The 23,713-nt window shown below is 48.1% G+C and overlaps 2 protein-coding genes across 6 annotated transcripts in view; one reads left to right on the top strand and one right to left on the bottom strand.

Annotated features, from left to right (window-relative positions):
* The first annotated feature begins 2,019 nt into the window (after window positions 1–2,019).
* On the top strand, window positions 2,020–11,737 carry NAGK (N-acetylglucosamine kinase). 3 transcript variants are annotated; one of them, XM_047781821.1, is made up of 10 exons: window positions 2,020–2,190; window positions 3,974–4,058; window positions 4,214–4,312; window positions 5,114–5,255; window positions 6,032–6,142; window positions 6,833–6,945; window positions 8,589–8,676; window positions 9,596–9,693; window positions 10,204–10,282; window positions 11,413–11,737. In XM_047781821.1, exons 1-10 carry the CDS (start codon window positions 2,162–2,164, stop codon window positions 11,601–11,603), a joined length of 1,035 nt encoding a protein of 344 aa, XP_047637777.1. In that variant the 5' UTR covers window positions 2,020–2,161; the 3' UTR covers window positions 11,604–11,737. The 3 variants fall into 3 exon arrangements, with proteins under 3 accessions (XP_047637777.1, XP_047637776.1, XP_047637779.1); XM_047781823.1 differs by lacking the exon at window positions 9,596–9,693 and adding an exon at window positions 3,280–3,379 and having other exon boundaries at window positions 2,173–2,190; XM_047781820.1 differs by lacking the exon at window positions 9,596–9,693 and having other exon boundaries at window positions 2,047–2,190.
* A 9,790-nt stretch (window positions 11,738–21,527) lies between these two features.
* PAIP2B (poly(A) binding protein interacting protein 2B) overlaps window positions 21,528–23,713 on the bottom strand; it is a 40,583-nt gene continuing 38,397 nt past the window's right edge. For 2 of the 3 annotated variants that reach the window (XM_047781817.1, XM_047781818.1), the window contains exons 4-5: window positions 22,608–22,784; window positions 21,528–21,662 (exon numbers count right to left, since the gene is read on the bottom strand). In XM_047781817.1, the coding sequence (XP_047637773.1) occupies window positions 21,606–21,662; window positions 22,608–22,784 (234 nt within the window). In that variant the 3' untranslated portion in view covers window positions 21,528–21,605. The remainder of the gene's footprint in view (window positions 21,663–22,607; window positions 22,785–23,713) is intronic. The other variant, XM_047781819.1, reaches the window with a different exon arrangement.

Here is a 23,713-nt window from a genome sequence, read left to right as displayed (position 1 = left end):
TTACTTTTTAATTACTCTTGGGAGTCAAACTGAAGTGTTTCAATGTCCCAAATAGGTAAGAAATGAAAAGACTCCTCTCTTCTAATTTAAAAAGCACATATAGGAGTTCCCCTATGGCACTGCAGGTTAAGGATCCAGTGTTGTCACTGCAGTGGCCCAGGATCCCTGGCCTGGGAAATTCCATGCCTTGGGTGTAGAAAAAAGAAAAGAAAAGCAGGAGTTCCCGCCGTGGTGCAGTGGTTAACGAATCCGACTAGGAACCATAAAGTTGCAGGTTCGGTCCCTGCCCTTGCTCAGTGGGTTAACGATCCGGCGTTGCCATGAGCTGTGGTGTAGGTTGCAGACGCGGCTCGGATCCCGCGTTGCTGTGGCTCTGGCGTAGGCCAGTGGCTGCAGCTCCGATTTGACCCCTAGCCTGGGAACCTCCATATGCCGCGGGAGCGGCCCAAGAAATAGCAACAACAACAACAACAATAACAACAACAAGAGACAAAAAAAAAAAAAAAGAAAAGCACATATACACCAAATGTTCACACCAAAGCATAACCAGACCCAGCTGGCTATCAGAAAAGATGATTTCTCTCTAGCGCAGGGTTTCCCTATAAAAAGATGGCAGGCACATCAGGGAGATGGGGATGGGGAGTGGGGACAGGCCACCTTAAGAATGGCCCTGTGAAGGGCCCCCTCCCTAGGCTGATGTTCCTGAAGAGAGGCCAGTGGCAGTGATTGCCCTCCTAGCTCAAGCTGCTGCCCTTCACAGGCCCACAACCATCGGAGTTGCTTTCAGAGGCCTGCAGGAGCCCCACCTTGACTCCCAGGAAGGGCTACTATTTTTCCCCTTCACACTCCCTTTCCCAGTCCTGCCTCTGTGTAAGAGAAAGAGAGTGCAGTGGTGCCTGGAGGGCAACAAAAGCTTGTAAAACCTGTTGACTAAAAATGAGTCGCTCTAAAAAAGAAATGGAAACTTTTATTCGAGCTAAATTTGAGGATTATAACCCGAGAAGAGCATCTCAGAAAGCTCTGTTCATTAGAGGTCAAGGGATAGCTATATGTAAGCTTTTTGAGGCTGAACATTAAATAATGTATTATTAAGTTTACATAATCCAGATCTAAGTGCTATGTGATCCTCTTATCAAGAAAGAATGTTATCTTTTAGGAGCTGTCTCACAGATGCTAGGAGACTGTTGCTCTTTATGGTTCAGGATGTATTTCTTCTGATGGGGAGGTTTGGTCGTTGCGTAATGCATGATAGGGAAGAGAGAGGAGGCCAAAGGGCAAAAAAAATTTTTTTTTCAGACAAAAATTTTTATGTTTAAATTTTTGTCTTACCAAAAAATGTGAATTTTATTTCACACACTGAATCTGCTACATTGTTCAGCAGTCTACAGCCTGCAAATATCCTCCACAAAGAACGGAATTTTCTTTGTAACGTAGTAAAAGCTGAACGCTCCCTACTCTGGGCTTACAAGCACAGCATCCTCAGTGGTCTCCTTTCCCATCCCACTTCTAGTTACTGATGGTTACGCATATTCACAAGAGAGCACCATGAAGTCTGCATAGATGCTCGGGTGTGCACGTGTGACTTTGCCATCGCTGCGCAGGTGTTGGATTGAAAAGTGCAATAATTCTTTTTTAACAGTCCCAGGGGTCCCTTGGCTTGGGTAAGCGTCTTCCTGACCCCACACCCGGGTGGAGGTCTTGTTTGGGTCCTGCGTCAAGGTCTCATCCACAGTCTACGTGGCTCACAAGCACTGCGCACGCGCGAGGAGGGGCGGTCAGCAACTTCCGGGCAGCCAGGGGTGGGCGGGGCAGTGACATACCTAGCGGGTCGGACCCCAATACCCCCTTCTGGCTCTTCGGCTTGGGGCCCCACGTCCAACTCCAGAAGCATGGCCCTGGAGATGGGAAGGTGGTCCGGAGGAGCCGCTGAGGACCGCCCTTAGCCAGCCTGGGTCACTTTCCCGAGCGATAACCCTTGAGCAGGGGGTGGGGCGTGGCGGCAGGGGGTAGGCCACGACGCCACGCCCCGCGCCTGCGCACTGGGGTCAGCTGGACAGCGCGGGCGTTCACGTGATTCGGGGCGGTGCCGAGCGGCAGTAGGGAGGGGAGCGCCAGCGGGAGGGGAGCAAACGGCGGGACCAGCGGCGGTGGTACCAGCAGTATGGCCGCGCTCTACGGGGGTGTGGAGGGGTGAGTGCGGTCCGGAGGAGGGAGGCCGGAACGGCCGGCCTGGAGGCGGTCTGGGCTACTCCCTGTCCCGAGGGCGGGCGGAAGGAAGGCTGTGGCCAGTTCGGCAGGCTGGTGGCTTCCCACCTCAGTCAGGGTCCGGCCGCTTTAGGCTCTTGGGCTGCGGGGCCTTGTGAAGGAGGAGTGTGTGTGCGCGCCGCGGTGCCCTTGCGCGTGCGGTCGTGTGTTTTGCAGACACTGTGTGTGTGCCATGGCCACACCCGGAGGGGTGTCCTTTGTGTTTTGCGGCAGAACCACGCCCCTTTCTCCCACTAAAGACCCAGTTTACCCAGCCACTCTAGGGAAGCTCCCCCTTTCCGTTCCAGCTTCCGGGAGAGAGTTTTGCAGAACAGGTGTCAGGTGTGAAGTTGCTGGGGTGGGGAGCGTCAGTGTGGTGGAATTCGGGACAAAGATCTTTGCTGGAGGGTATCTGGGATCTGAAGCTGGGGCAGTTCAGAGTGGTAGCCAGTTCTGACGCCCTCCATTCTTGTCGGCCCTCCAGGCTCCTCACACTACATCTTACTTTATGTTATTGCATATTTTCTGTTCGGAAGCTTGGCTACTGGACTTTTATAATAGCTCTTCCCTTCGATATGACTATGGGCAAGACTTTTGCCATGTCTGGGCTTCAGTTACCACACGTGTGGAGTGAGAAGAGGGGGGAACGGAATGATCGCCAGGTTCCCCCCAGTGACAACATTCTCTGAATCTGGGTGTGTCAGATCTGGGTGACTGTTGTCACAGCCAGGGCACGCACTTTTGAATCTGAGATTGGGTTAGTTCTATGAAAGTCTCATTTCACTACTGATCGATGGACCCCAACGTCTTTTTTTCACCTACATTGTTATGATTGATTTCCCCTGCCCAGTTATCTACTACACTTAAAAAAAAAAAAAAAACTTAAGTACAGAAATTTGCATTTGCATTCACCCCAGTTACATTCATGAGTAAGATATGACCCATTTTTCTGGTTTGTCAAGAGATTCTTTGGGACAGTTAACCTCAAGTATTACCTATCTTGTGAAACTTGTCATCTTTGAGTTTGATCAGCAGGTCTTCAGTGACCTCTTTCTGATATTCCTGAAAGTGCTGATCAGTGAAGAAGCACTCATCACACCACTACAGACCTCGCTCCAAGCTACCATTTCCCCAGGTGATAAGCATTTGACTGTTTAGTAGCTTAAGCAGGTATTAACACTCTCCCTGCCAGCTGGTCAGCATTTCTCACAAGATGTCTTGACCTTGGCAACTGGAACTGCTGAAGGCAGCTTCTAGCTATTGTGAGAGAAGTGGAGAGGCTTGCCATTCTTTTTAGTCACATTTACTGAGTGTTGCCTGCACCAGGCATGAGGGTAAATGAGTGATCCAGAGCTTGACCCCATGGAGTCCATATTCTAGGGAGAGGCAGATAGAAAAACAGCTTAACACACTTTTAATATGGAGGAGTCCTTGGGGGCACTGACAGAGCTGAACTAATGGAGCTCTGGTGGTGGCTTTCAAGGACTAGGTGGTGGATAGGGTCTTGCAGAGTAAGTGAGACACCCCTAAGGGAAGCTGAATGGAAACTACATTTTGGAAGTCCAAGAGCACAGCAAACACCCAACCACAGAGGAAGGTTTGGGATGGCGATCTGGTTTGCTGAAGCTGTCTCCGTCACCCTGGGCTCTGCCTATGACAAGGACTACACAGCTGAGCTGTATCTGCAGATTTTTCCAAGCAAGACTGAGTGCCCCCTTGTGTTCTGTAGGGGAGGCACACGGTCCAAGGTCCTTTTACTCTCAGAGGATGGGCAGATCCTGGCAGAAGCGGATGGACTCAGCACAAACCACTGGGTAAAGGCCACACTGAGGGGACCAGTGGGCTTGATTGTGGTTCTGTTCTCTGTAACTCCTGTTAAGGTGGTGGCTGGGGGTTCACTTAGCAGCCTTTAGGGGCAGCACAGGTCCTGCAAACCTTTGTAACTCCTCCTTCCCTTGATTGGGGCCAGCTGATCGGGACGGACAAGTGTGTGGAGAGGATCAACGAGATGGTGAACAGGGCCAAACGGAAAGCAGGGGTGGATCCTCTGGTACCTCTACGAAGCTTGGTGAGTCTGGGTAGAGCTTGGGAATTAGGTCACAGCAACACTGAGACAGCAAGTTTGAATTTGATGAGTCTAATGACTGCAGAGGGAGAGGCCTTGGGGCTTAGTTTCTGGTCTAGAAACTCCCTTGATCACATCCATTCTTGTGGCTGCAGTTGTCACCTCTAAGCCACAAGGGTTGGAAGAGCACCGGGCTTTGCTTTGAATCCCAGCCTTGTCACGCAACATATGTATGACCCTAAGCAGGCTGCTTATCTCCTCTAAGCCTTAGTGTCCTCATTTGGAAAATGCAGATAACAGTAGTTACCTCAGAGTCCCTGGGAAAGTAAAATGACGGGATGCATCCCAAAGCAGTTCACATAGAGCCTGACCCCTGAGCACCAACCGAGTGTCAGCTGTTACTCCTGGCTCTGAGCTTTCTCCCAAGTTGCCGTAGCGCCAGCTGCTCCCTAGACACCTCCTCAGTGGGATGTCCTGCAAGTATAGCCAAAACCCATGCATTCCAAACCAAGCTTATCACTTCTCAACTTGCTCCTCTGCCTGATTTTTTTTTTTTTTTTTTTTTTGCTGAGGGCACTCCTGTCCTTCCCAGCTCCCAGGCTGGCATCATTGAGTCCCTTCTCCCATCCAAGTTCTTCCTGCTGAGGCACTGTGAGGGGCGGAAGGAGTTCTGAGGCTGCATGAGCAGACCAGGCCCAGCTGCAGGGGTCAGGGGGCAGACATCAGGAGGGGCGGGGGTGGAGAAAGGAGCTGGGTCTGGGGCCCTGCTCGGTCGCTCGCTCGCTCACCTCCCGCGTGGCCTAGGGCCTATCCCTGAGCGGTGGGGATCAGGAGGACGCGGTGAGGATCCTGATGGAGGAGCTGAGGGACCGATTTCCCTACCTGAGTGAAAGCTACTTAATCACCACCGACGCGGCCGGCTCCATCGCCACAGCTACGCCGGATGGTGAGGAGGTGGAGGGAGGGGTGAGGTCGAGAACTGGTTCTCTTGGGGAAGCCCCTGAGATAGAGCTGGCAGAACTGGACTTGCAAATAGCTGGGAGGCAGCCTTCATCATAACCCCCACTCCTTTCATTAACCGAAGTCTGCCAGAGCAAGGACTGCATAGGAGGCGGGAGGGCAGGAAGGGTTCCTTCATGGGAAACAAAGAATGGAGCCAAGCCTAAGACTCCATTCCAGAGGGCGCCCCTGGGCAGCGCGGTGAGGATGCCAGCCGGGAAAGCAGCAAGTGCCAAAAAGAAAACGGGAGGGAACTCTGGCCGGAGTGTACAAAGCGATGGCATTGTGAGACTGGCATTTGAATCTCAGCTCCCATTTTGCCAACTGTACCATCTTGGCAGAGTTACAGAACTCACTGAGTTTCGATTTTCTCATCTACAGAATGGGGATAATTGTACTCACAAGGTGGTTTAGGGTAGTGACTGAGTGTCGCTGTGTGAACAGGGTCTAACACCGTCCCTGGCACATGGTAGAGACTTTGGAGGGTGGGTAGTCACTTGAAGACGAGCTGGGCGAGGAGGCACAGACCCATTGTCCTCTTTGTCCCCCACCAACAGGCTCTATCAGATTGGAGTTTCTCAGAGACCCAGGTCCTCCACCTTCAGGCAGGAAGCTAGTTGGGCTTGGTTTTCTCTGCAGAACTGGGTGGTGATCCCTAGGTTGGAAGCTGTATGCTTTGTGTGAGGCCTCAGTCACACCGAGCCTCCTGTGCCCTTTCCCCAGGTGGCATCGTGCTCATCTCTGGGACAGGCTCCAACTGTAGGCTTATCAACCCCGATGGCTCTGAGAGCGGCTGTGGTGGCTGGGGCCACATGATGGGAGATGAAGGCTCAGGTGAGCTCACGCCAACCGGGTCTGGCTCAGGGTCCCAGATCTGCCCCTTCCCACAGCTCCCCATCTTTCTTGCCCGCCCCTCAGACTGCTGACCCCTGGGGGCTCTCTGGGAACCCTCCTGAATCAATGTAGGATGGTGACTGAGAGATCATAGTGATGCCAGTACTGGACTAGTGGCTGGCTTTGCTCTTCAGCAGTGATTGCCCCCAGGACTCAGATTCATGCCTCGGCGTCATAGCCGTTGCCTGCCTGTGTTGACTTTTAGAGTCAGAAATTGGCACTGTGAAGGTTCAGGCCATAGCTGTCAGGAGATGCCGCAGCAGTCTGCTAGTGGGGAAGGCGTTTAGAAGCTCCTACCATCATCACCTTTTGACAGGGAGCAGGTGTACATTTTCCTGAGGGGCCCTGAGAGTCTGGCTCCTGGCGGTAACTTTAGGTTCGTGTGACAGTTGACCGACCTTGTCTTTATCTGGGGAAGGGAGCTGCTGGGACACAGCTCTACCTGTTCGGCCTTCCCCCTCCAGCTTTCCCTTATGTGGGTCAATCCGATACAGTTTAATTAGAGGACCCCAGACTGGGAAGTGCAGCACTTGATTCTCTGTAATACCCAACCCTGACTAGGTCTGAGTTTCCTTCCCTGTGACCTCAGGGAGGTTGCCCTATCCTCTTAGCCCTCTCTGCTCTCTGCAGCCTACTGGATTGCACACCAAGCAGTGAAAATAGTGTTTGACTCCATTGACAACCTAGAGGCAGCGCCTCACGACATTGGCTACGTCAAACAGGCCATGTTCAACTATTTCCAGGTAAACATGCACCCGTGGACTAAGGCAGTGGGAGGCCCAGAGAAGTGACTGCAGGAGGGGGTCTGGGTGGGGGGAAGTGGGGGTGAATTGTGGGTCAGAGCTGGAGGACGGAGAAGTTGCTAGCGAGGACAGGATTCAGAATGAGGTGGGTGGTGCATTCCAGGAGGGTGTCGAGCATGGGGGTAGGTTGGGGACAAGCTAGACCTCATTCTTGGACAGCTAGACTCTGTGGGAAGAAGGCAGATGCCATTTTAGGCTAGAACGAGAAGTGCAGGGGGAGATCAGAGGCAGTGCCCACAGACGCAGGAACAGCAGGTAAAGTCTGAGCAGGCGTGTTGGACACCTGAATAACTGCCTCTGGCCTATGCAGGCCAGGGAGGAGCGCCCGTTGAAGAGATGGGCAGGGAGAGTTCTGGGGAAAATCCAGCCTCCTCCCCAGGGCATCAAGGGATAGACTGCCTTTCCTGTTTGGGCTGTGCTGGTTTGTAGGTGTTTAGGACACAGCTGCCTTTAGCTGAACCAGAGGTGACAGGTGGGAGAGGAGAAGGGAAGTGAGCTTATTTGATAGATGTGTCTCCAGATGAAGGTCACTCAGGTGAGCTGGGGCTGGAGCCAAGGATGATTCAAGCTGCTGGAAAGTAGGGTTTGTGTTCTCAAGGCTTAGGGATTGATGATGAAAGAGGGATTCTGGCCTGGGCCAAAGAAAGGGACCAGGAAGAGAACTCACTTCCTAGAGCGTTGCTGTTGCGAGTGGAGTTAAGCTGTCCAGACTCAGCAGATTGGATCTGAACTCCACTAATATGTCTACTACTGCTTCTCTTATCTTTCAACCATGAAGTCGTTAGAGGTTAGATGACATAGTGTGTCTAACACAGTATGTTGCTGTAGATGCTCCAATTTTAGCCCCCTACCCCCTCTTCCATTTTGGTAATTATTCTAGGGAGTCTCTGCTTCCTGGGGACCTTCAAAGGCATTACAGGTGTGTAAACTTGTTGAAGTAGAAGATGGACCTTTGTGGTCAAATAAGTGTGAGGGAAACAGATGGATTTCTTGGGGAGTTCCCATTGTGGCTCAGCGGACATGAATCGGACTAGTATCCATGAAGCTTGGATCTGGCATGGCTGTGGCTGTGGTGTAGGCTGGCGGCTACAGCTCTGATTCTACCCCTAGCCTGGGAACCTCCATATGCTGCAGGTGCTGCCCCATAAAAAGATAAAACAAACAAATAGAAACAAAGAAACCAAATGGATTTCAAATGGATTTCTTAGTTAGGACTCCTCTGAGCCCTTGGTCTGTACCGTGACTCTTCAGGGAGAGGTGCAGTGAGCGTAGCCCCCTGACATTCCTTCACCAAAGAAACCTTTCCCAGAGCACATCAGGGAACCGCAGACCACTCTGGTGAGCTTAGATGTGTGCTCTGTTGCGCCCAAGCTAACCTCAAAAGCAGTAGAAGCCATGCTGGGGAAACAGAACTCTTCTCACATGAAAACTCTCAACTCCTTGGACTCCAGAGCTTCAACAAAATCCAAACGTTATTCCAGCTTTTCAAATAGCAGAGGCATCGGGAAGGTCATCTGGGTGGGCAGACGGGGACGTTTGCTTTGCTCCTGATGACTGTCTTGTGCCCTTTCTCTGTCTCTCAGGTGCCAGATCGGCTAGGAATCCTCACCCACCTGTATAGGGACTTTGATAAATGCAGGTTTGCTGGTTTCTGCCGGAAAGTTGCAGAAGGTACTGGAGATGGGGCAGGGTTTTCTCTGGCTTTGTTCTGCAAAGACCCCTAATTGCAGGGTGAGGTGGTGTTCAGGTGGGATTGGAAGCCAATTTCCCTTTGACCAAGTGACCTCAGTTCTCTGCCACCAGAGGCCCTAGTACTGAGGGGCCTTGGGGTGGCAGCAGCAGGACACACAGTTGTACGGACAGTTGTTTTATATCTGTTTCTCTCCCTGACAACTCTTACGGCTTGTGCAGGCTATATGTCTACTTCTAAGAGATTTATGAAGCCCTTATCCTTTGGGCAAATCTTTCTTTTTTAACCACTGATACCCAGAGGACTAGGGAGTCACGGAGAGGTTAGGCATATTTGGTTGGCTATCAGGCGAAGCTGAACCGTAGGGCTTGCTTGTCAGCATGTTGCACTTTCTCCCCTATTCCATCCTCCTTCCCTTCATTTGGACTCCAGGGCCTTGGAGGGCCGGCCCCCTTAGATGCTGCTGGTCTGAGGCTCTTTCAGAGCAGAGCCAGGAAGGGGCTAGGCTGACCAACAGCTGCAACTGCTGGAGGTGGGTGGGGGTTCTGACAGGAGTGCCAGCCAGCTACTCCAGTAGGGTCCTGGGTCCCCAGAGCTGAAGAGATCTTCAGGGACAGACTGAATAATTCAGTTTTAAGTTGGAGGACAGGCCAGGTGCCAGTGTGCTTCCCAGGGGCGCCACCCTTTCTCAGTGCCTGGAGCAAGCCACCTCTCTACAGACAGGATGCCTTTCCTAGAGTGGGAGCATCAGGCCGGGGGTGGGGGGATGTAAGGCTGAGAGGCGAGCATCTAGTCCTGACTGAGACCTCTGCCAGCCACGGCTGCTCCCACGGCTGCTGCCCTGGGAATAGGTGAGGGCTTCCGAGACGCTCACCGGCTCCATTCCCTCCACCATCCCAGGTGCTCAGCAGGGAGACCCCCTCTCCCGCTATATCTTCAGGAAGGCAGGGGAGATGCTGGGCAGACACGTTGTGGCAGTGCTGCCCGAGATCGACCCGGTGAGTTGAGGTGGGAAGTGGAGGTTGGGAGCTGCAGGGCCAGACCTGGCCCTTTTCCAGCAGGGATGGGACCACCCCATCCAGCTCTGTGTCAGTGGGATGCGATTTTAAAGGGACTTGGTGATCTGAGAAAAATTCCACAGGAAGTCTCTAGCACAAAAAAGTCCTTGGGCACAGTGTATCCCCTCTGTGGCTGGTCCCTCGTCGGTATTTCTGCAGAGCATATTGGCTTAGTGTGGTGTGTGCGTCCCCTTCCTTTTCATCATGTTTCTGTCCATTCCCCCCCCCCCACTTCCTCTGTTGTTGCTTGACCCCCTCTGCCTTTCCCTTCTCTCCCTTGCCTTTATGAATCTCCCTGTTTTCCTCCCTCTTTTTCTTTTCTTGAGCTCCCCATCTGGTTATTGGCTAGAGGCAGAGTAGCTGGGGAAGGGTGGGCTGGTCTTAAGAGACTAACCCCCAGGCACTGGAGAGGCTTGGCTGCCCTCAATAGCCATTTCTTCTCTCCACCAGGTCTTGTTCCAAGGGGAGATTGGCCTCCCCATCCTGTGTGTGGGCTCTGTGTGGAAGAGCTGGGAGCTGCTGAAGGAAGGTGAGTATAGTGGGGGGAACAGATAGGGATGGGGGGCAGGAAGGGGCTGGAAAGGGGGTGGCCTGAGAAAACTGCCTGCTCTGGGGAGGACTTGGAAACTGGGCCCTGAGGCCTAGACGGGCCACTGATGTCTCAGACCGAAACCCCTCCATTGGAGTTCCCCGGTGGCCAGCATTAAGGATCCAGCATTGTCACTGCTGTGGTTCGGGGTTGATACCCGGCCTAGGAACTTCTGCATGCTGTGGGCATGGCCATAAAACAAACAAAAAAGGACCTTCAACCTTCACTCCTCCAGCGAGCCCTTTACAGTGTCCCAGCCAGCTCCGTTGAAGTCTTAAAAAGATGATCTTTTCCAAAGGATTTATTAGATAAGCACCACCTTAAAAAAGTTAAGGACAAATCTAACTTGAAATCGGAGCTTCTGGACTTCCCCTGTGGCCTACAGCATAACTACACGGTGTTGACTGCAGTGGCTCAGATTCTGGGTTCTGGCCTTGGAACTTCTATGTGTCGCAGTGCAGCCAAGCATTAGCAGTTAATGAACTCCACTAGGATCCATGAGGATGCAGGTTTGATCCCTGGTCTTGCTTAGTGGGTTAAGGATCCGGCGTTGCTATGAGCTGTGGTGTAGGTCACAGACGCGGCTCAGATCTGTCGTGGCTGTGGCTGTGGCTGTGGTGTAGGCCAGCAGCTGTAGCTCTGATTCGACCCCTAGCCTGGGAATCTCCATATGCTGTGGGTATGGCCCAAAAAAGCAAAAAAAAAAAAAAAAAGAAATCAGAGCTTTTGATCAGCATGTGGTGCTATCCTAGTCACCATATTCCTAGCTAGAAGGAAAGAAATGTGCCTTCTGCACCCTTGCAGCTTGTTTCGGGTGGCCGAGTGGCTCTATAACAGAACTGTTTAACACACTCGGAAGCGGCTCAGGGACCCCTGATGCTGCCTTGGGTGTTGGGGGCTGCCTGCTCTAGAGCGCACAGCCATTAATAGGCTCACACACCCTGTGCCCCACCTGTTAGGGTTTGGCATGGGGCATCTCTACAGAATGCCTCAGGGCCTGGGCCTCTTCCATCTCTGTCCCCACCTTCTCCCAGGTCCCTCACCTCTGTCCTCTGCCTTCTTTCCCCCAGGTTTCCTTTTGGCGCTGACCCAGGGCAGAGAAATCCAGGCTCAGAACTCCTTCTCCAGCTTCACCCTGATGAAGCTGCGGCACTCGTCCGCCCTGGGCGGGGCCAGCCTAGGCGCCAGGCACATTGGGCACCTCCTCCCCATGGACTACAGTGTCAATGCCGTTGCCTTCTACTCCTATACCTTCTCCTAGGGGGTGGCCCCAGCTCCACCCGCTCCAAGCCCAGGGGACATTGGGTGCCGGAAGACAGGAGGGTTTTTCTCCTTTTCTTTTTTTTTTTTTTTAAAGAAACATAGAGAAAATAAATGCACTTTACCCACTCCCCAGTTGGATTGTGTTATCAAGCACATCTGCTGTGTACATCCCCAGCTCACCCACCAACAGGCATCCCAGAAGGCTCAGAAATGGGTTTAGCCCAGGGTTTACAGCCCTGCCCCCAGGCGCTTGGCCTGTGGTCTGTAATCTGCTCACCGAGCAGGTAGGCAGATAATTTATCTATATGCTGCCCCTGCCCCCCACATTAGGTACTTACGTGCCTTGTGGCTGCCTGTGATCTCAATTTTCTCTTATCAAAGTGGGTTAAGAACCCTACCTGACCATTTTCAGTGGAACTAAGTGTTCTCCATGTAAAACATGACCAGGAGTAACTTTAGATGTATCATGCCATCTCTGGATCGTCCCAGTAGGATTTAGGGAACAGGGTACAGTTCTAATCTGGAAGAATTTTTCCTCACTGGATTTGGTACTTACAGGTCAACAGCATATTTTGCAGTTTTTCTGCTTAAATGAGTTCTGAAGAGGCTGAGACCCAAGAAGGCCAACTAGGCACAAGTAGGTGGCTTCCTTCTTCCTGGTGCCTGCCAGCCTGGCTCTGGTTACAGGATGACACTCTGTTGTGTGGCACCGGGAATGATGAACATCCCTGAAGAGCAGACCTGATTCCCGTCCTCTGGATCCTGCAGTTGGATCAGTGAAGATGAGCCCAAAGCTTCCTGTTCTGCTCATGCTACTTGGCAAAGACTGAAGACAGAGTTCTTGATCCACAGTGGCTGCCTCTCCAGGTGTCTGGAGTGTAAGCCTTTAGAAGGCATGTTCTAAACATCAGTTCTCAGACTTCTGTCAGTCACTTATAGGCTTGTTTTAAACTCAGATTTCTATTTTTCCTCCTTCCATAAGGTGTTTAATTCAGATGGGTCAAGGATGAGATGAGACAGGGAATTTTCATTTCTGCTAAATACCTTGGGTAATTTCTCCTGCAGATGTCCAGGATCTGCACTTGAGGGAGCTCTGCCCAGTCACTTCGGAGTTCAGATTAGGCTCTCAAGAGGGTTTGAGTATGTTTCCCAAGTCAGAGGACGCCGTTAATTCACTGTCTAAAACAGAATGGTAGCAGCTCTCCCATCAGCTCTAGCACAACACAGCAATGGGAACTCAAGCCAAGTCCCTTCTGAAGGAACAGTCAGCCCTCTTCACATCTAGGTGTGGTCCAGACCGCTGGGGTCCAGCTCTCTGCAAGTTTCCAGTACGTCACCTAAAAAGCTGCAGGAGAACAGGAACATAGCAGAGTGCTTTGCTCTGTCTCACAGTCCTGGTAACACTTACTAATGAGCAGTGAGTTTTACAGGTCTCTACATGATCTCAGGACCAGGATCAAGCAGCACTTTATTTTATTTATTTTTTGTTTCTTTGCCATTTCTTGGGCTGCTCCCGTGGCATATGGAGGTTCCCAGGCTAGGGGTCTAATCGGAGCTGTAGCCGCCAGCCTACGCCAAAGCCACAGCAACATGGGATCCGAGCTGCATCTGCAACCTACACCACAGCTCATGGCAACGCCGGATCCTTAACCCGCTGAGCAAGGCCAGGGATCGAACCCGCAAGCTCATGGTTCCTAGTCTGGTTCGTTAACCACTGCGCCATGATGGGAACTCCTCAAACAGCATTAGATTTAGAATCTGAAACTATTGATGGAGTTCCCATTGTGGCTCAGCAGGTTAAGGACCCAACATTGTCTCCGTGAGGATATGGATTCAATCCCTGGCCTCGCTCAGTAGGTTAAGGATCTGGCATTGCCACAGACCAAGGCATAGGTCACAGATGTGGCGTCGAGCTGCTGTGGCTGTGGCTGTGGGGCAGGCCTCAGCTGTAGCTCCAATTTGACCCCTAGCCCAGGAATTTCCATATGCCGCAGGTGTGGCCCTAAAAAGCAGAAAAACAAACAAAAAAACCCTGAAAAACAACAAACTATTGATGAAGAATTTATAAATAAGAGACATTTATGCTTTTTGGGGTATAGCTGTCACTTCCATTGTCCAGGCTCTACTAGTCAATTGGACAATGGAGGTTTTAGAGCACAGAAAGGAGCACAGCTTGATTGATTTTTTTCAATGCCAGCGAGGAAGTGTTCACTAAATATTCGTTGAAAAAATGAAGACAGTTGTTTTTTTTTTAATCTTTTTGCTTTTTCTGGGGCCGCTCCTGCGGCATATGGAGGTTCCCAGGCTAGGTGTTTAATCGGAGCTGTTGCTGCCAGCCTACGCCAGGGCCACAGCAACACCAGATCCGAGCTGCGTCTGCGACCTACACCCCAGCTCAGAGGAACGCAGGATCCTTAACCCACTGAGCAAGGCCAGGAATTGAACCCGCAGCCTCATGGTTCCTAGCCGGATTCATTAACCACTGAGCCAGGACGGGAACTCCAAATGAAGACAGTATTAAAGCACACAAGGTCAGATGTGTTCCTGTTTCCTTTGGCTAATGGAGATGTGATGGGGTAGTTTATTCAGTTAGTCAGGCTCTGTTACACAGGTTGCAGTGCAGAAGGTCATAAGTGATTTTTGATGAGATTCTCTACCTTTCATTTTAAATTTATAATTTTCCCTAATAAGAGATCAGGAGCGATTAATGGGATTCTGTCCTACCATGGCATTGGATATGTATATATTCATCTCATCTGAGCTTATAACAGCCTTTTGACACGCAGGAGAGCTTGGGACAAGGAGTGGACTTGAAGAGGCTGGCGCTGCCTTCGATCTACCCGTGTGATCTTTGGACAGCACAGCCTCATCTGTGCCATCCACTCAGCAAACATTTATTGAATGTCTTCTGTGATGCGTGTTCTATGGATTTTTAATCTAAGGATTAAAAATGAGTATATATCCTTACATATACCAACAGAAAGTTGGTGAAAATTTATGGAACTGCACTGTTTACAATAGCTGCACTTTTCTGTAATGTGCTGTACTTAAGTTTAAATTTTAAATGAATGAATACACCACATCTTCAAAGCTGTGAATAGTTCTGGCCCTGTATACACCTAGCTGTCATATCTCAAAAAGCTATAAACTGGCAAGTCAGCTCAGATTTTTTCCTAAAACCTCATTATAGGAAGGAAATAAGGGAATGGCAGCACTCAAAGCAAAAACCCATAGGCTATGGTCTGGTCCTATGACTTTTTTTTTTTTTTTTAACCATGTAATAAAGTCCCTCAGAGAATCGTTGGTAGGTTCAAACTAGGTGTAAACTGAATAAGCAGGAGTTACCAAACTGACCTCCACAAGACCAAAGATGATGCCTGCTTGCTAACCCCAGCAGTTCTAGTACCCACGACAGTGCTTGGTACCTAGTAGGCTTGCAGGCTTGTTCAGTAGTTGAAAGGCAGATACAGAATCCCTTTTCTTATGTTCATGATAGGAGGCGGTTTTGCCCAGGAACAGGAAATAACAGCTATCCAGTCTCCCTTCAAGCCCAAGGATACACACATTATTGCCACTATTACCACCATGAATTAAGTACTTATTATATGCCAGGCAGTATTTTGAAGTTAAATTTGGTCTCCTTTTCTTAATAGCCCCAGGAGGAAGGTGTCACCCTTTTACAAATTAACAGGTTCAGGACAAAGGCACAAAAGAAGTGGTGGAAGTGGGATTCACTCAGATCTGTGACTTTCAAGACAATGCTTTTACTACTTTGCAACACTGTTTAGAATGGGAAACTATGCAACTAAAACTAATCCATACAGAGACCAAAACAATCTCTCAAATATACACCACATATTCACCCACTTGTAACATGAAACAATGACCCAACCATAGGAAAAGATACTACTGCTGGCAAGTGCATTTTATTCTCATTTTAATGAGATTTTCAACAGCTGCCATTTGGTTTGTATAGCAAATTTTTTAAAAAGTAACCTTGTTTCCGTTTTTGATATTTTTATGAAAATTATTTAATTTGAAAGCCCTGCCCCATCCCCCAAAGAAGTATTAATAACTACCATGTAATGTGTATTTAGGAAAAAGAAGAAACGAAAACAGCTTTAAACACTTGAAAAATAGGGATGAAGGGCCAAAGTCCAGACCTGGGCCTGTTGGAGGTGCTAAAGCTGCCTGGCACCATCCACACCTCACCATCAGCCACGCACGCCAGCAGATGTGTCAGCCATGCACAGACCCACCGGGATGACCACAAAGTCCACTCCCTCTCTCCTCTTGACCTCTGCTGGCTGGCCTCTTTTCTTCCAAATCGGTCTGACAAAGGCATCACCTTTAATACATGTTCAGCTTTGTAATGAAGATGACAGAGAAGAGTGTTCAGAGATCCCTCCATAGAGTCAGGGAGGAAAAAGTGTCCAACACAGTACCGATGGTTTCACTTTCTTCTCTGCTCAAACACATGCTCATTAACTTTTTAAATTATCAGAGGCTTCAGAAGCCCTGACAGGTAGACAGCACAAAAGTTTCATATAAAAAAGAAGTTGCAAAATTATTATAAAAATTTCTGCAGCGGTTCTGGAGGTTCTGATGAGCAGTTCTTCTGAAACGCACAGCAGCTTCCCCATGAGTCCTGTGTTCTGAGGGTTTCATTTAGAACACAAGAGCTTGAAATCCAAGTTTAAAAGACTCCCTGCTGACAAATGTGGTGTATTGATGGAATATTATTCACAATAAAAAAGGAGAAAGCTACTAACACAAGTTAGACATCATGGATGAACCTTGAAAATATGCCAAGTGAAAAAAGCCAGATACAAGAGACCACATTTTGTATGATTCCATTAAGATGATGTCCAGAAAAGGCAGACATAGAGACAAATTAGTCATTGCCTAGAGCTAGGAACAGGTATTATGTAAAGATGCATGAAAGATCTTATTGGAGGGAATGAAAATGTCCTAAAACTGAGAACTGCATGGTTGCACCACTCAGGAAAGGTACTAAAATCACTGAACTGTACACTTGAAATGGGTGAATTTTATATGTAAGATGTGCCTCAATAAAGTTGCTGAAAAAAAAAGTCCCTGCTTCCCAAACCACCCATTAAGCATTAAACATTTCTCAAGGTTCATAATCAATAGGACAGGATTATCACTTAGCGTTGAGTTATGGAGTGAACATAGTACATAGTCTAGTATGTTACTTCATTATTTATAATATTAAAATGAAAGGAAGTCAGTGAGAAGGTAAGATTGGCAGAAAAAGCTCAGCGGGCTCCACAAATGAGACTCCAATAACGAAATCTAAAGGGGCTTTTTTTTTTTTTTTTTTTTTTTAAGGCTGCATGTGCAGCACATGGAGGTTCCCAGGCTAGGGGTCGAACTGGCCTACACCAGAGCCACAGCAATGCCAGATCCAAGTCGCATCTGCGACCTACACCATAGCTCACGGCAGTGCAGAATCCTTAACCCACTAAGCGAGACCAGGGATTGAACCCCAGTCCTCATGAATACTAGTAGGGTTCGTTACCACTGCACCACAATGGAAATTCTAAAGGGAGCTTTTTCTTTTAGAATAAAGATGGCATGTCTGTCCCTTTGTAGATTTCTCTTCTGTCCCCCAAGGGTAGGGTGGTGAATCTCTTGGCTAACACGCTATAGAGATCACTGACCTATTGTATGACCCTCCTCTCCCTGCAAATCCAGACTGGGGATAACAGTAGGGGGTTGGGCAATGAGGGCAGAGGCCAAACAGCAAGCAGAAAACTTGAGTGTTTCCTTGGTCAGCCTCCTGTCCCCTGTCCTTTGTAACTAATTGCACCTTCAAGATGGAAGAAATAGAGACAGAAGATTAAAAACAAAGGCAAAAAAAAAAAAAAAGAAAAAGAAAAAGCCTTCAAGATTGTGACTAACCAAGTCTGTGGGTGAAATTCACAAAGCAGTAGAGCAGTGGCTACAGAAAGTACTCTGCTACTGACTACCCAGGTGCCAGAATTAATGATCTCTGTGTGCAATGAGAGGGGAAATGATTCACATGGGGGTGCTGGAGGCAGAGGCAGGAGGAGATCAAGGTTCCCGAGGTTCACCAGATCCTTGTCAACCCTGTTCTCTTTACCTGCTTCCCAAACTACTGAGGGCTGCGATTAGACCAGGGGAGGGTGGCTGGGGATAGAGCCTTTCCCAAAAGGTGCATGTCTCCAAATCCTGCTCAGATCTGTCAGGTCTCTGCCTAATCTCAGAACTCAGCATATCCTAAACCAAGCAACATTATTAACTTGTGACGCCAGGACCCTTATCCAAGAACAATCCCAGCAGTGCAGATTCCTGGGCTCTTGATGTGTGTAAATGGGCTCTGCAGCAGCACTAATGCAAGAAGATCCAAGATGCAGTCAAGGTGTTTGCTTTGGCTGCCTCTTCACACAACTTCCCTCTCTTGACATATACTAAATTCCACTCAGAGGTCAGAGTGTTTGACTGACCTTACTTCCCAGCCTCTCCAAAATCAAGACAGAACTTTGACATTACAGCAATACACAATTTGAAAAATGCTGATTATTTCACTAAAAACATTTAGCACTGTAACTGTAATTAAAGAGATCCTGGCTGTTTTGATTTTGGAAACTAAAGGTGTTGCAAAAGTCGAGCCTTTTTCTTACCATCTTTTTGGGTCTGACCTTATAGGATCCCCAAAATCAAATGCTGTGGTGGAAAACTTGTCCAAAGACCCAGAGCTGCAGGTGCTCAGGCCTGGGCTGTATCCATCAAGTGTTCTGCTACAGTTCAAAGGGCTGGAGAAACTGAAAACGTATTTCTTTTGTTGTTTTTTTTTCCTCCCCCTTGAAGAGCAAGAGATAAAAATGATTTTCATTTTGGAGTTTTAGAGTCCAGTAATCACAAAAATCAGAAATCAATCACTAACAAAGTTGACACTTGGACCAGCCAGAATTGGCAACTGGCAATATTCTCTCTCTCTCTCTCTCTCTCTTTTTTTTTTTTTTTTTAAGGGCCTCACCTACGGCATATAGAAGTTCCCAGGCCAGAGGTCAAATCGGAGCTGCAGCTGCTGGCCTATGCCATAGCCACAGCAACGTGGGATCCAAGCCTCGTCTGCAACCTACACTACCACTCACGACAACGCTGGATCCTTAACCCACTGAGCGAGGCCAGGGATTGACCCCACTTGGATACTAGTCGGATTCATTTTCACTGTACCACAATGGGAACTCCATCAATATTGTTTCAAACTTCCAGTTGCCAGCTAAAAAAAAAAAAAAATTAGCTTAAACAGAGTAGTGGTTTAAATTCAACATTAAAATGATCACTTATAATACCAGCCTCACCCTTAAAGGGTGAAGATGCCTAGCATGGCTTGTACCCAGAACCTCTCTTCTGAGGAAAAGTCTGAGACAGAGGTTCCCAGCCTTTCCCCCAGGAAGATCCAGTAAGATCTCCATGCATTTTCTGCTAGGGAGCTGACAAACTGACTAGAGCTGAGCCTGTGTCCTGGGTGACAATTCTGCTCCCACCCTACCATATAAAATAGATGGAGAAAAGAGTCAGGCTACAAGAGGAACAGCTAGAAGCACAAACCTGCACATTAAAAAGGGGTCACACTGCTTCCTGATCCTACAGTCAGCACACTGAGTCTGAACAGGACTGGAAAGGCCAGCCCTCAGCTTCCATTGCTCAGTTCCATTGCTCAACGACTGAAATTCAAGATGGAACCCCACAGCAGATGGAAAAACAAGCCCTGAGGACGATACCTCACACCTTAGCCTATCCTGGTGTCCGAAGAGCAAGCCTTCCTCAGGATAAAGAGACGGCTCCATCTGGATCCCTGTAGGACTTCCCAGTCCAGGAGCCACACAAGAATCCATGATGCTCTTTGTGATGGAGACAACATGGTCTAGAAAAAGGCTCTTCTGCAATCCCAGCACATTTATAGAAGTCTTTAGAATTCTGAGCTTGGGCAAGATAATGGAGATGGAAGGAGGAAAAGCAGTCCTGGAAGAGGACCTCTATTTCTGCACTTCCAGGGCCCTCTCCTTATTAGAGGCAACAATTCCAGGTGAAAGCTGAAGCCAGAATTAAGCTGTTTCTTTATTTACAGTCCACCCTGAAAACAAGAGTTTCATTCTCTCCAGGTAGAGGCTTTGGGAATTCAGGAGCACAAGTGGCAATATAAGCTCCCTAAGCTACCCTCCTATGACACGTGACCCAGCAAGGAAGGGCATTTTTTAAAAATGATGTCATCCTAAGGACTCCAATGAGGAAAAGATGTGGATTTGTATTTTCAACCTGACATTAACCTGTGGCTGTCCAAAATGTCAACAAGGGAGCTCATGAGAAAAAAGGAGAAACTCTTAAACCTTCCAAATCCTCGTTCTTTTCTTTCAACCTCTGTCCCACATCCACATACTGAATTTACACAGACTTTATTTCAAGTTACATGATCTCCTCCTGATATAGGCCTATCCCACAGGACAGTGGCAGTCACACAGGAGCCACTGTCCCCCTCAGGTCCCTGCAAGTCCTTGCCTGTTCTGTGGGGATGGCCAGGACTGGACACACTCTCTTTTAAACCTGACTCTGCCACCGACATCTCTATCACTCAAAGGCAGCTGCTGGAGCCCGGTTTAGGTCCTTATGAGGGTCGACAACAGCTAAAAAACTTCCTGTGACCTGTAGGCAGTAAAGACAAAAGGAATGTACCCAGAAGGTCCAACCCAGAAAAATGGGTGTGTGGGAACAGCAAAATTTTATAACTGCCAAAACTGTCCCAGTGGGTCACACAGTCACAGGGTCAAAAGCAGAACTCACTCGCCTAGGCTTTTTTGGAGTTCTTTTGCCTAATTCTGTAAAGTGGGGAGAAACATCCAAATTGTGAGTTCAGCTTCATGCTACCGTCCTGAAAAATACAATGACTTGTAAAAGTGCACAAACCAGTTTAAGGAAAAGAAGATACCAAGTGGACCAAGTTTTCGTGGGGCTAATGAAAAACTGTCAAAATAAACTTAAGCCATAACTAAAAAGGATTCAGGATGACTTCTCCAGGATGAAGCTGATGGCCAGCACAGTATGCCTCTTGTACACTTTTGGTAATGATATCTTTTTTAAAAAAACAGTAGAGTTGGGATAGAAAAGAAACAAGGGACCAGACACCATGAGGGACTAAGTGGCAAATCCACCCTGGTGCTCTTTTGCCTGGTAAACGACGAGTCCGATGGTAGCTGTACCCACAGGTTTAAGAGCAGGCCAGCGGTAACTGAATGAACTCAAGGACTCGAGGGACGATCACCACCCCAGTCCTCTCCTTGAGTTACAACTCTTATCGACCATCAGAAGTTCATCTACCATCGAAAGTACTGGGGAATTAGTACTTTAAGCCTGTGTTTTCTTGAATGGGGCTCAGGTAGGGACGTGGGCTCTGCAGCACACTGGTAATCCCAGTTCATCGTGGGAAAGCCCCAGGGGTTGGGGCGTTGGGTGCTCTGCTTTGCAATCCCTGCTTCTTCTACTCATCCCTCTTCTCTTCCAGTTTAAGAGACTGAATAAGTAGTTTTCCGGGTGTTCTCTGCCCTTGGTAAGTATACAGCAGGGTGAGAAGGGCATTCTTAAACACCCGGATTTTCTTGGTCAGCTTATTTTCTTTAAACACACACAGCAGAACATTCCTGATGAAGGGGGAAAAAAGACTGCAATTTTCCTAAGTCAAAAAGCTAACAACAACAACAACAATAATAATAGTTGAAATGAAAGTCAGTAGAACCAATGAAAAGTCAGTAGAACAAAAAGAGAAATACCCAGAGGCTGTAGAGAAAAACTGAGCACATAAGCTACGCCAGTCACAGTGTCAAGTTAAACCACTGTTCCCCTTCCCCCCTGTGCACCCCTCACCCGCCCACCCCCCTCTTCGGCTCCGCCTTGTTGTGCAGCCCTGTCCCCAGATATGGGGACATACAAGTCCTCCTCAAAGCTTTCTGTCAGCTCAGTACTTCACTCCTGGAATAAATTCCTTGGCATCCGGGTTCAGGTTACTTTTGCTCTGAAATAAAAACCAAGAGATAATAAATCCCAAGGCAAGCTGCGCTTTAAAATGTATTTCCTCCCTGCTTCCTTTATGATCAGTACCTTTCTCTCCACCTCAAGGAGAAAAAAAAAAAAAAAAAAGTAGAATTTCATGCAACTCAGGCTATTATTGCTGGGCTATTCTGAAGCCCTGCTAACCTCATTTTCTCCTTCCGGCTTTAGTCTCCTGTTCTATTCATGATGCTTTCATCAGGAGGCTTGTGAAATCTGGCTCCAAAAATCATTTTTCAATTCATTAGTACCTTAACTCAATGAAAATCACAGGACTCCATCAAGCCAGCTTGGTGGCCATGATCTCTATTTCTCTTTTTCTTTTTTCATCTTGCTGTACTCTCTGTGGTTGTCCACTCTCTTGTGACTAAAACCCCGGCAGCCGGCAGCACACCATCATTCAGAACACAAAGCTGTGTGAGGACTGTATCACTTACAGAATTCTGACATTAAGTAAACATGGAAGGCAGAGAATTCATTTATCCAGTCTTCTAATTAGAAGTGGAAAATGGTCTCTCAGGAGTATGTTCCTTCCAAAATGAATAGGCAACTTTTAAAACAGCATCATCCAAAACTATAAATACGGATGTGAGGGACAGTAAAAGAAAAGGACAGCAGCAAGTGAAAATGTGAAACCAAACCTTTTCCGTGTTCAAATTTTTATCCTTAATCCCAATTCTGCTTTAAAAGCTCTTTGGAGAAAATGGAAGCTGGTGATGTTTTCACAGTAGTTTAAGAGGCCCAATGCAACTTCAATGTTCCCTCTTATTAATTCCCAGGTGATGAGTAAAGAAACAGCAGCTCAGAGGACTCCAGAGCTTGCCCAAAGTTGCAGGGCCAAAGAGAGTCTGGGACTCCAAATCCTATATTCTTTTTACTATGTCACATGTGGAACTACATATGCTCTTACCAAAATATCTTCAGAATCATGACCATCACTGACCGACAGTCCGTTGAACTGCTGTTGCAACTGTCCCATGGCCTGAGGCAGGTCTCGAGATGGAATAAACCAGTCTTGGTCTTCCTCATCCAGCATCTCCTGGAAGCAGCGGTCCAAGAATTCTTGCTCCTGCAGCTCCTCCTCCACCTAGCAAGCAAGGGGGAAGAGCTCAGACCTATTGCCTGGTGGGACTCACACCTTTCAGTTTTTTCTCCACCTCTTTCTTTCAGAGGTTATTATTCTGTGATTAAGAATGGTCTTATAGGAGCTCCTGTCTGGCTCAGCGGTAACAAACCCGACCAGTATCCATAAGGATGCAGGTTCGAGCCCAGGCCTTGCTCAGTAGGTTAAGGATCTGGCGTTGCCATGAGCTGTGGTGTGGGTCCCAGACGCAGCTCAGATCTGGCATTGCTGTGGCTGTGGTGTAGGCCGGCGCTGCAGCTCCAATTTGACCCCCTAGTCTGGGAACTTCCTTATGCTGCAGGTATGACCCCGAAAAGAAAAAAAAAAAAAAAAAAAAGAATGGTTTTGTATGAGCTCTACTAAGAGTTATGATGTTTCTAATGACAGGCTAGAGAAAATACAATTTTTAATTTTTTCAACGAATTTTCATCAAAAATAAGACTGAGGAAGTAGTTACTCAACATAGCAGAAATTCCACGTCTTCACAGATTTCCCAAGATCTAATATATGACTCAGATATTTTCCACTGATATGGCACCTACAAAAAATCATTTTAAAGCTTGAAATTCCTTTCTCAACCTTATTGACAAGCAGTTCTTCTTAAGTTTCCCATTTTAGAAGGACGAAAAAGGTAGAGGAACTAAGTAACTAGACCACTACCTGGATAGTGGGGATTAAATGAAAACCAACTCTCAGCTTCTGGCTTGCTTTTCTGGTAATGAGGCCTCTACAGGAGAAAAATACTCTCAAAACCTTAGAAATATATAAAGAACACTTTTTGGCATACCAATGGGCAATGATGTTATCAACGTAGTACTCTTTCAAAAGAAGAAGAAATAAAATGAATATTTAAACAACTGTGTATTTCTTAAAGACTGCTTTAAACTAAAGCA

The sequence above is a fragment of the Phacochoerus africanus genome, chromosome 5, assembly GCF_016906955.1.
Source record: "Phacochoerus africanus isolate WHEZ1 chromosome 5, ROS_Pafr_v1, whole genome shotgun sequence".
In the NCBI taxonomy this organism is placed as follows: Eukaryota; Metazoa; Chordata; class Mammalia; order Artiodactyla; family Suidae; genus Phacochoerus; species Phacochoerus africanus.
Note: the sequence above shows the minus strand (reverse complement) of the source record. Positions and strands in the feature narration are given on the sequence as shown.

Bases quoted from the DNA above. Each gene is read 5' to 3' on its own strand.
- NAGK (XM_047781820.1), top strand. From the start codon at position 2,162: ATGGCCGCGCTCTACGGGGGTGTGGAGGG. The intron at 4,313-5,113 runs GTGAGTCTGGGT...CGCGTGGCCTAG, and splicing joins TGGTACCTCTACGAAGCTTG to GGCCTATCCCTGAGCGGTGG. The intron at 10,283-11,412 runs GTGAGTATAGTG...TCTTTCCCCCAG, and splicing joins CTGGGAGCTGCTGAAGGAAG to GTTTCCTTTTGGCGCTGACC.